The sequence below is a fragment of the Elgaria multicarinata genome, chromosome 16 (assembly GCF_023053635.1).
Source record: "Elgaria multicarinata webbii isolate HBS135686 ecotype San Diego chromosome 16, rElgMul1.1.pri, whole genome shotgun sequence".
NCBI classification, from domain to species: domain Eukaryota; kingdom Metazoa; phylum Chordata; class Lepidosauria; order Squamata; family Anguidae; genus Elgaria; species Elgaria multicarinata.
The window spans coordinates 28470234-28482575 of NC_086186.1; the positions used below are offsets into that span (position 1 = coordinate 28470234).

A 12342-nucleotide genomic window follows, 5' to 3' on the forward strand; every position below is an offset into this window, starting at 1 on the left:
GAGGGGCAGCCGAGGCGAGGAGCGAAGCGAAACCGCGCCAAGCCGCGTAACCTCGCGAGAACAGCGGCTCACCGTCTCGCGGGATCCATGCGGGAGATGGTTCCCCCAGGGTCCTACTCGGGTCCGCTTCCGAGTTGGAAAAATCAAGGGTGAAATCCTCTGAGTGTTTTTAGACAGAAAAGAAGTTCTACAACTCCCAGCATGCCCTGGGGCAGTTGTGGAAGATGGTGTTTTCTGAGATTGAAGAAATTGTTGGAATAAAGAGAGAAGAAACTAGGGTGACCCTATGGAAAGAGGACAGGGCTCCTGTATCTTTAACAGTAATGTAGAAAAGGGAATTTCAGCAGGTGTCAATTAAAGAAGGTGAAATTCCCTCTTCATCACAACAGTGAAAACTACACTAGCTATAGTAGAGTGGCCAGATACAAAAGAGGGCAGGGCTCCTGCAGCTTTAACTGTTGTGATGAAGAGTGAATTTCACCCTCTTCAATTGACACCTGCTGAACTTCCCTTTTCTACATTACTGTTAAAGATACAGGAGCCCTGTCCTCCTTTTCATAGGGTCACCCTAGAAGAAACACCAAGAGTGGCATTACTCTCACTATATGAAGATGTAAAATGTAGTAAAGAAATTAAGGAATTGATAACGAATTTGCTGACAGCAGCAAAGCTGATTTTATTAGATTGTAAGCCTATGCGGCAGGGTCTTGCTATTTTATTGTTTTACTCTGTACAGCACCATGTACATTGATGGCGCTATATAAATAAATAAATATAATAATAATAGCTTGGAACTGGAAGATTCAAGGTGATTATTGTATTGAAGAGTGGTATAAAGAAGTATGGGAGATTGCTATCAATGATAAATTAACATGTAACATTAAAGTGAGAAGAGGTATAGCAAAAACGAATGATTTTGAGGAAATTTGGAAACAGTTCCTAATATTTGTGTTTTCTAAGGGAAGTGGGAAACCACCAGCAGAGGAGGTGTTAAGATTTTGGAAGCAGGAATGATCCCGAAGGGAAGGGGGAGCACTTGTTATTATGTTGATTTATGTTGGATTATGTTATGATAAAGCATTATATGTTAATAATTATATATTCAAGTAATTTGAATATATAATTATATAATTATTAACATTATATGTTAATAATTATATATTCAAGTAATTTGTTAGGTATTGGTATGTTAATTGTTATGTTGGTTTGTATTTTATGTAATAATAATTTTTTTTTTTTTAAAAAAAAAAGCATGCCCTGGGCAGCCGTACACGATGGGGGGGGGGATGCCTACAACTCCCAGCATGCCCCAGGCAACCATGCATGTTTAGACAGAAAAAAGTCCTATAACTCCCAGCATTCCCCAGCCAGCCATGCAAATTCATTCAGAAAAAGGCCTACAACTCCTAGCATGCTCCAGCCAGGCACGTTCATTCAGAAAAATGTCCTGCCACTCCCAGCATGCCCCAGGCAGCCATTCATGTTCATTTAGAAAAAAAAGTCCTGCCACCCCCAGCATGCCCCAGCCAGTCTAAACATGCAGAGATTTCATCCTTAATTAATTTGGGTTTATGGGGTTGAGGAGATTTAGGGGGCACCTGACCTAGGGTGAGTTTTCTATAGGAAGGTTTAGGCTGGAAATCCAAACCACCCTCAGCTCCTCCTTTAAACTGCAAATATCAGCAGTGGGTGATATTGCAATGTTGTCGCAAACCCTCTCAGCTGCCTCCCCATCCAGCAATAAGGGTATAATAACATTGCACTACACTGCAGGGTAGTTGTAAACCAAAGCCTCCGCTTGCCTCAATATTCCAGCAAACCCCTCCGCATGTCTATTTAGAGGTATGTTCCATTCAACAGCGCTTTGTTGTTGTGAGTATAGCATTGGACTACCTTGCAGGGCTGCTGTAAAAACCAGTCTATTTCGACTTCCCCAACCTGGAATGCGGAGAGCATTGGCAATTCCCGCTTTACTTTTCATGTCGCTTGTCAAATTATGACGCATACTCTACGCCCCGCCCACTCCCCTATGCGCATGTGCATTTTGCCTCCCTTTTCCCTTCCCCCCCGCCCCGTGTTCTGGCGCGTGCTGCTGCTGTTAGGCGGGAGGAGGGGCGATCGCGCGCCCTATTTACCTCAGAAACAGCCTAAAACGCCTAATAGGGGAAGGGGGAGCATTTGGCGCCAAAACGTGGCCGAGGCTGCGCTTTGGGTCGATTTATTTTAATCTGCTGCTGCTCATTTCATTTATTTTTATTTATTTATTTATTTATTTATTACATTTCTATACCACCCAATAGCCGGAGCTCCCCGGGCGGTTCACAAAACCTGTTCTAGTACGAATTCTAGTTAGTACTGTTTAGGGTGACCCTATGAAAAGGAGGGCAGGGCTCCTGTATCTTTAACAGTTGTATTGAAAAGGGAATTTCAGCAGGTGTCCTTTGTATATATGGAGAACCTGGTGAAATTGGGTGGGATAGCTAATACCCTGGAAGACAGAAACAAACTTCAAAGTGATCTTGATAGGCTGGAGTGCTGGGCTGAAAACAACAGAATGAAATTTAATAGGGATAAATGCCAAGTTCTACATTTAGGGAATAGAAACCAATTGCACAGTTACAAGATGGGGGACACTTGGCTCAGCAATACTACAAACGAGAAGGATCTTGGAATTGTTGTAGATCACAAGCTGAATATGAGCCAACAGTGCGATAGGGCTGCAAGAAAGGCCAATGCTATTTTGGGCTGCATTAATAGAAGTAGAGCTTCCAAATCACGTGAGGTACTGGTTCCTCTCTATTCGGCCCTGGTTAGGCCTCATCTAGAGTATTGCGTCCAGTTCTGGGCTCCACAATTCAAGAAGGACGCAGACAAGCTGGAGCGTGTTCAGAGGAGGGCAACCAGGATGATCAGGGGTCTGGAAACAAAGCCCTATGAAGAGAGACTGAAAGAACTGGGCATGTTTAGCCTGGAGAAGAGAAGATGGAGGGGAGACATGATAGCACTCTTCAAATACTTAAAACGTTGTCATACAGAGGAGGGCCAGGATCTCTTCTCGATCCTCCCAGAGTGCAGGACACGGAATAACGGGCTCAAGTTAAAGGAAGCCAGATTCCGGCTGGACATCAGGAAAAACTTCCTGACTGTTAGAGCAGTACGACAATGGAACCAGTTATCTAGGGAGGTTGTGGGCTCTCCCACACTAGAGGCCTTCAAGAGGCAGCTGGACAACCATCTGTCAGGGATGCTTTAGGGTGGATTCCTGCATTGAGCAGGGGGTTGGACTTGATGGCCTTGTAGGCCCCTTCCAACTCTGCTATTCTATGATTCTATGAAATCCCCTCATCATCACACCAGTTAAAGCTGCAGGTGCCCTGCCTTCTTTTAAATCTGGCCACTCTAGTATAGCTCCTGCAGCTTTAACTGTTGTGATGAAGAGGGGATTTCACCAGGCTTCTGTTATCATCTTCTTCACCATCATCATCATCATCTCTATATTGCCCCATAGTCAAAACTATGGCTAACTTCAAAATCCTTTTTAACTACTATGAGTTTTTATTGATTGGGGTTTTTGTCCTTATGTTATGCAAGTCTTCGCTTGCTACTAAAATGCTAGCAAAGTAGGTCCCAGGTGAGCCTCTCCACTAGGGTGACCATATGAAAAGGAGGACAGGGCTCCTGTATCTTTAACAGTTGCATAGAAAAGGGAATTTCAGCAGGTGTCGTTTGTATATATGGAGAACTTGGTGAAATTCTCGCTTCATCACAACAGTTAAAGGGCCGGAGCTATAGTAGAGTGACCAGATTTAAAAGAGGGCAGGGCTCCTGCAGCTTTAACTGCTGTGATGAAGAGGAAATTTCACCAGATTCCCCATATATACAAATGACACCTGCTGAAATGTCTTTTTCAGTACAACTGTTAAAGATACAGGAGCCCTGTCCTCCTTTTCATAGGGTCACCCTACTCTCCACAGAGGGCATTCCAGAAGCCAGGAGCTGCCACCCAAAAGCTCGCTCTGTGGCTGCCACCAGTCCTACTTCCGATGGCACCTGGAATTGCAGTTCCTGAGCCCGGAGGGAGCCAACAAAGATGTTTCCGAACAGATGAGATGTGACCCCACCACCGCCTGACGCCTCTAAGCAGTCGCGTTGGGGGCTCACTGGCGCTTGAGGGCCATCTTCAAAGGCAGCCTCAGCTAGAGCTCCTGACAGTACTCCCACCTGGTCTGACCAGGCGAGGTTGCGGTGGGCGGATCAGCCTTAGCTGATCCACTAGTGCAGCCTTCCTCAATCTGGGGCGCTCCAGATGTGTTGGACTACAACTCCCAGAATGCCCCAGGCTGGGGCATTCTGGGAGATGCAGTCCAACACATCTGGAGCGCCCCAGGTTGCACTAGAAGGATCCACTGTGCCCCGACCCTTCCGGGAGGAGGAGGACGAGGAGGCCCGCCCTCTTGCAGAGCGCACCGTCCGCTTGCGCGCCATGGCCCTGGGCCGCCCGCACGTGCTGCCCTGCTTGTTGGGACCCTAAAGAAGGAAGTCTCCGGGCAGGGCGGCTCCGGCCGGCCAATGAACTTCCAGGCAGCAGCTCCACCAGCAGCAGCAGCACGCGAACGGCGCCAAGCCAAGCCGCGCCTGCCCGCGTGAGGAAGGGCGGCCCTAGATCCCTGCTGCCGGCGCCAGCGCCGCCCTCCTCCTCGCGCGCCCCCGCTCTCCTGCCCGCCGCTCTTTCCCACGCCTTCCGGGCAAAGGAAGGGCAAGAGCGGCTTCACTCCGGCGTCACGCCTTCCGTGCACATGTGCAGGACTCTGGGCAACACATGCGCCCTGCGCGAAGCCCCAGCCCTCGCACAGGCACCCTCGCCACGGGGCGACCCCTGCTCCGGCGCTGCGCTCCCCCGCCTCCCCTTTTCAAAAAGCGCTCCGGAGGGGGCTCGGCTGGGCTCTCGCTCTGCGGAGGCGACGCAGCAGCAGCAGCAGCCTCCGCCCGGAATTTGCTTGAGTCGCGCGGAAAGGAAGAGCCGGCGGCGCAAGTTGCTTTGCAACGGGATCGGGTGGGATCAAGCGCCGCTGGGGAGGAGGCAGGGAGCGTGCGCGACCGACCGCCCAGCCAAGCCGCCGCTGTAGTCCGGGGCGAGCGCCGCTTCGGCTGCCCAGGACGACTCCTGCCTCCGTCCCTCCCTGCCTCTGTCCCTCCCTCTCTCGCCGCCTTCCTCTTCCCCGGCTCGGGCTCCGCTGGCGGAGGGGGCAACCCAGCAGCGCCTTCCTCGGGAGCCTTGAGCGCCCCGGCGGCTTGGAGAGCACCATGCCCAAGAAGAAGCCGATGCCGATCCAGCTGACCCCCACGCCCGACGGCTCCGCCATCAACGGGACCAGCTCGGCGGAGTGAGTAGGGCGCCTCGGGCGCTGCAGGGCGCGGGGGAGGAAGTGGCAGCCGCCCGAGCCTCTCGCGGGCAGCCCAGCCCGCCTTGGCGAGGTCTCCTCGGGAGGAGCGCGTGGCGGCTGCCTTTGCCTGGACGTCGGGGCAAGTGGGAGGGAAGTTCGCGGTCTTTGGTCAAAGAACGGAGGGGTGAAACAAAACACCCAAATTGCCAACGTCAAGGACTCCCTCCCTGCCTTACGGTGATGAGTTGGTGTTTTTTTTTTTTTAAAGGTTTCTGAAACCTTTTTGGCTTAAAATATCTCTTTTATATATTCTTCGAAATGGTCTAGCTAGCGTGTTATGCTACGTGTTGTGTCCTCTTCAAGTAAATAGAACAGTGAGAATCTAAATATTACGAAATTGCGCTCATTAAACGAGGTAAAAAGGAATATAGGTGTGGGGGTTAAGGATTAAACTGTATGAGTGTAGGGAATAGGATTGGAGTCTTTTTAATTTATTTTAAGTAGCTACAAGTTTCCAGCTGAGGTCAATTGTAACAGTTCTTCCAGTGTTTGCAAATATATTGCAAAACTGTATTTTCTTTGTAGATCACTGAACTGATAAAAGCTGGCATCCTTGATTCATGAGTTGCTAGACTGCCCCCTCCCATCCTTTATTTCAACCCAGTTTTATAAAAAGCAGAACTGTATTAGTTACCTTTAGGAACTGCTGTTTAAAATAATAATAATAATAATATTCATACACTTGTAATACTATACGTTAGCATATCCAAGAGTTTTCTATCCCAAACACTTCCACTTGGCATACTGAGCTGTTGCCATGATCTCCTTCTTCTGTTCCAGCAAAACAGGTGTTCTCTGACATCTCCAGATAATAGGGCTGAAGATGTGCAAATAGAACACAACAATTCAGAGGCGGAGAAGACTGGTGGCGTGCAGGATGAAAATGCAACTCAATGTTTTTCTCTCGCATGTGAAACAGTGCCAGCATTATTGCAGTAATCCAAGAAATTGCATGGGATTAGCTATGAATTGGCTTTGGGAAATCTTATTGCCTGAAAAGTCTATATTGAAGCTTTCTGCATAGTGAAGGGTGGGGGATAGAATATGTGCAACAGTTGTGTCCCCACCACTTCTTCCTTTGGAAGTTGAGGTGGATATAAGGTTTTGAAATAACTTCTCAAAGTAATGTTTGAGCAATTCAGTCTTTGTGAATTCCAGTATAAAGTGACCGGATCTGTACCTCCCAGACTAAGTTGTAGGTTGGATCTCACTTCAGAGTATTTCTGAATATTCAAAAAAAAGTGTCAAAATATATTTAGAAGAATGTATTTTGAGAGAAAATGCATTTAGGGCTCAATCCTATGCATGCTTAATGAAAAAGGTCCTACAAGTGGCTGGAGGATGCTAGGGACTGTAGGACCTTTTTGGCTAAACATGCATAGAATTGTATCCTATGCACATTTTCTTGTCAATTAAAAACAATTCCAATTCCAGATTAATGCAGACTTATGGGTGAAGACTTAAAAGTGACACCAACTGGAAATAGACCAATTCACTCATCCCTAATTCAAAGTGAGGTCTGTGCTGTGGCTTTGGCAAGCATCCTTTAATGCTTTCCATCTTTTCAGATGTCTACAAAAACTATGGATCATAATTGCCCACATAATTGGTAACCTCAAGATTGGATTACTGAAATGCGCTCTATGTGGGGCTGCCCTTGAAGCTGCTCCGTGCAGAACGCTGCAGCTCGGCTGCTGTCTGGAGCTGCCCCTTTCCAGCATGGAACTCCTCTGCTGAGGGAACTGCACTGGCTGCCTATTCGCTACCGGGCCAGGTTGAAGGTTCTTGTACTTGTGTACAAAGCCCTAAACAACTTGGGACCAGGATTCCTGAGAGAGCGCCTTCTCCCTTACCAACCTGCCCGGTCACTGGTCATCCGAGGGCCTGCTCCTGGTGGTTCCACATATATCCGTCCTCTGATTGGAATCCACCAGGGGAAGAGCCTTCAGCGTGGTGGCCCCCCTCCTGTGGAACTCCCTGCCTCTGGAGGTCAGGCAGGCGCCAACCTTGTACTCCTTTCGGCACCTCCTGAAAACATCTTTCTTCCAAGAAGCCTTTCTTTAACATGCAGCCTTGGATTTCTGATTTTTGCTTCTTTTTAAATTTTGTTTTAACTGTTTTATTCTGTTTTTATTTTCATTTTACCTTGTACATCGCTGCGAAATTTTTCAATGGGGAGCGGTATTCTAAATAAATAAATAAAATGATGTTTTATGTCTAGGAGAACCATTTTGATTCCAATTCAAGCATATATGGAAGAAAATTTACGCTGTCATTGGGCATCCATGTGGCTGCTCTTTTTCATTAAGCTGCCATGAATATTAAATGGGAAGGGAGGGTAGGAATTTTGGTTTTGTTTGTTTTTTTAAAAAAGCTTTTCTTTTTTTTAAAAAAAAATCCACATGGTTTGATGGATGGACAATGCTGTGCCATTTTCTGCTCCTTAAGGATACTCCCATTAGCAGAATTTGTGGGAAGGTCGCTGAAATGACAAACCCGTCATCTGGAAATGGTCACATCCTCAACTGAAAATGGAATATCGGTTCTGACTCTATGTATGTGCAAGCCTTTTGACAAAGTCTTCTGAGTAAACTTGGCAGTTATGGGATAAATAAATGATATTTCCTCTTATCAGTTGATAACTGGCTAAAGATCCAGAAGTAAATTATTGTAGGAGTAAAAAGATAGTTTTCACAATTCAGGAAGTACTAGATTCTCCTAAGAATTTGTGTTGCGACTCGTACTTTTTAAAGTTCATATATAATCTGGAGTTAGGGGTAGCCATGTTTTCTGATGACATCAGATTATCCAGGATGCCAAAACCCCTACCTTTTGGCGCTCTTCACACTAAGAAGAACTCCAAAAGGATCTCTGAACTGCAAGAATGGGCAATACAATGGCATATAAACTGATGGGGACTGAATTGGTGGTGGCTGACCAGGAAAGAAGTCTTAGGATCATGGTTGATAGTTTGATGAGAACATCAGGCAACTTTGTATGCAGCAGAAGTGGAAAAAGGCAAATTCCATGGTGAGGGTTATAAGGAAAAGTATTGAAAAAGCTTCCAGTATCATCATGTTTTTATATGTACATCTATAGTGCAGCAGCATGTAGATATCTGTGGACAGTTTTGGTCACCCCATTTCAAGAGAGATCATAGAGCTGGAAAAAGTGTTAAATAGGACAACCAAAACAATTAAGGAACATCTGTCTGTTGAAAGGCTAAATTGTGTGTGTGTGTAATTTGGTTTAGAATGGTCTTCCTCAATTTGATGTTTTGTACATGTGTTGGACCACAACTCCTGTGATCCCCACCAACCAGCATGCCAGTGTTCAGGGATGATGGGGGTTGTGGTCAGGAAAAGACAACTAAAGGGGGACTTAATAGAGAGTAATAAAATTATACATTGTGGATGGATATACTTCCCCCCCTCCATTTCTCAAAATAGTAGAATGTGGGCCACCTAACGAAAATGTCAAGCCGTCGATTCAGAATGGAACAAAAGTGCTTTGCATAATGCAATAATTAACTTATGGAACTCATTGCCACAAGGTGTAATGATGGATGCTTGTCTACACGGGGATTAGCCCAATTCATCGAGGACTGTTATCAATGGTTGTTACAGAGGGAGACAAAGAATCAAAGGCGCTAATTTAGGATTGGGGAGATTTTGCTTCGAAGCAGTATATGAGAAAAGTATTGTGGGATTTTAATCGGTTGTAAGTTGAATGTGAGCCAGCAGTGTGACGTGGCAGCTTAAAAAGTGAATACAGTGAAGACTACATAAAGAGAAACATCATGTGCAGATCATGAGAACTAATAATTATTCTCTATTCTGCCACATCTGGAATGCTCTGTGCCGTTCTGGGTGCCACATTGTAAAAAGGACAATCTTCATTTGATGTTTGCCTAATAGATTAGCATGTGTTATTCAAATACCAGGTTACTATTTCATCTGATACGCTCTTGCTTCCTGTTGTACTTGTTAGGAAACCTCACATGGAGCTGGTTTCAGGGCTGGCCTTATCATGAAACAGTTTCCAAAGAGGTGCCTTTTTTTTTACTGCTTGCAATAACCCATCTTTGTGCATCATCATCATAACCAACAACAATGACCTAGGGCAAGGCAACATGGTTTTGACTTTGTTTTGTTTGCTTCTGATGTTGGAGGCTAGGTCTGCTAGGTTTCTTGCCCAAGGTATGATCAGCGTGCTTTCTTTTACAAATCAGTTAAGATAGTTTACTTCATTTTTGAGATCAGGAAGGGAATAATGTATTTTTGCTCCTTAGTCATGAATGTGTTTTATCTGGAAAGTTTTAATTATGCAGCCCAGAGTTGGGAATGCCAGAGAGAAAGCCAGGCCAGTTTCTATCATCACCTTTCTGGGGTGATGCTCCAGATCATCACCTTTCTGGCTTATATAAATGTATCGCTTATATAAATGTATCGCTTACTGTGGTTTATGACTGCAATTTCATCTTTGGCATGCTTCCAGGAGGCTACCCCCTCTGACTTCGTTCATCCCCCACCCCTCAAAATCCACCTTTTCTCTGAAGTCTTGGGCAAAAATTCCCAGTCCCTACCATAATTAAGCTGATGTATCTGTAACTGCAATAAATCACATGTTCTTCTATTTCCCTTTCCTTTCGCTGTTGTCTAGATTTTAAACCCCTTGAGGAAGGGACCTGTCCTCATGTCCTTTGTAAAATGTCCTGGCCGTAGGCAGCATTACGTAAACAAGTATGTATATATGCAGGGTTGATAAAAAATCAAAGCTCTTTAAAAATAAAAAATAAAAACATGGATTATTTTTATTTTTATTGGATTTTTAAAATTTAAATCGGATTTTTTTAAAATTTAAACCACATTCCGAAGTTTTCATAAAACAATTAGTAAAAAATTATCCTAGGTCAAAGATATCATCAGGAATACTAATTACACAAGTTCTAATTATAGTTTATGAATATGTTAACAGCGGTTCATGGAGATGGGAGATAACCTGATCAGCCCTATTCTGCGCTGCAGGAGGTTTACAGAAGTGCAGGCAGGCCCTTTGTCTCGGTCTGAGTGCAAAGATGGAGACGCTCAAGGAGTAGTGAATTTGGGGAGATTTAAGCCTTAGCTAGACCTAAGGTTTATCCTGGGATCGTCCCAGGGTCGTCCCTGCCTGCTCCTGGGATATCCTGTGTGTCATTTACATGAACAGGGATGACTCTGGGACGATCCCGGATAAACCTTAGGTCTAGCTAAGGCCAGAGTAGAACTTAACAAGGAGGAGCAGAATGAATATAAAAGCCAGGGGTAGGGTAGGGTAGGGTAGGGGAATATAAAGTGACACCGAACGGGAACAGAACATATCCATGCAGTCCTGACTCCTGAGGAAACGTCTGCTGCATGCATCCTCCCTTGTAGAAGGGAAATACTTAGCTTGGCGGCAGCAGCTTGTAAAAGAGACTTCGGCCTTAGCTAGACCTAAGGTTTATCCTGGGATCGTCCTGGGGTCACGACACGCAGGATAACGCGGGAGCAGGCAGGGATGACCCCGGGATAAACCTTAGGTCTAGTTAAGGCCTGAATCTGAGAATGTTTTGTTTCTGTACCTGCTGAAATTGCCTAAATTTTTTTTTTTTAAAAAAATTACATTGATCCAAAAACTGCAACCATTCAAAAATCCATGTGCGTGTTCTATTAATGTTGTTGTTGTTTTATTCCTTTGGTTAGTTTACTTCAACAACCTTATTGGTACAATTTAAAAGCCTGTTTGGTGGCAGCGATTATGACAAAATATCATGATTAATTGCATAGTTGGAATTGGTTCATCTCCTGAATGAATTCACAAGTTCATTCTGTTTTAGTATTAAAACGACCAAATTATCATGCCATGTTTTGGATGAAAATCAATCTGAAAACAATTCAAAATAATTGCTTAGTGTGTACCTAATTCTGAATATCTATTAAGGTTATATTAAACAATAATGTACTTCTACTAAAAATGATGATTAAATAGAATTTTCCTCTGCAGTTTCAATCTTTAAAATTGAGTCCTTCAGAGAAGCGATGTAAATCATGATTTAAATCAAATCAACCCTGTATCCACCAGGCTGCAGAAGGCAAAGTTCTTGGTCCCAATCTCTCCCCCGGCCCCATTTTATACTCACATCAGGCTGAGAAATAGTGGCTGGCACAAGGTAACCCAGTGAGCTTCAGGGCTATGTGAGGATTTGAACTTGGGTCTCCCCGGGCTTAGTTTAGCACTCTAACCAAATCATCATAAAAATTGGGGGTAGTGAGGATATTACAGAATTTTTCACCCCTCTTTAAGAGTTGTATATTCTTAGCTGAACTAGTGAAAAGGTAACAAGATGTCTCTGAAACAAAACAGCACTTGTGACATGTACAGGTGGGTAGGGTTGCCTGTTCTCAACAAAAGCGGATCCTCTGCTGTGCTTTGGGGCAGGGCCTCCTTCCTTCCAAGCTGAGTCAGGCCAAATCAGAGTCCAGGAAATTCTATGATGAGGACACAATTTTGGCTTGGAATTCAGTCTCTAATGCATTTTGCAAAGGACACTCAGTGATTTATTCATCTTGCAGATTTTCATATTTGTCAGGTCATTTCAAAACCTTCAGTGATGGGAGTAGTATAGAACTTTGGCTGCAAATGGTGACACCTTAAAATACAGCATTGCATTTTTCCTGCCCCCTTTTCTCTTTCCATTATTTGCTCAGGCCCGGAAATTGCAAAAATGCCATTTCCAGCCTTAATTTTTTTGCTCTAATTATTGAGAAAATAGGATTCAATAAAATCTCCCTAATACAGACCGCTGTTTAGAAGAGCTACCAGTTAAGGTAGCTGCCAGTGCTTGATATAGGTAGCTGGGACAGAATAACATTTTACA

General features: G+C 44.8%; 1 protein-coding gene across 1 annotated transcript in view; it reads left to right on the forward strand.

Annotated features, from left to right (window-relative positions):
* Window positions 1–5218: 5218 nt before the first annotated feature.
* Window positions 5219–12342, forward strand: part of MAP2K1 (mitogen-activated protein kinase kinase 1) — a 46794-nt gene continuing 39670 nt past the window's right edge. Inside the window, exon 1 of the mRNA XM_063142155.1 lies at window positions 5219–5384. Coding sequence (XP_062998225.1) covers window positions 5305–5384 — 80 coding nt within the window. The 5' untranslated portion in view covers window positions 5219–5304. The remainder of the gene's footprint in view (window positions 5385–12342) is intronic.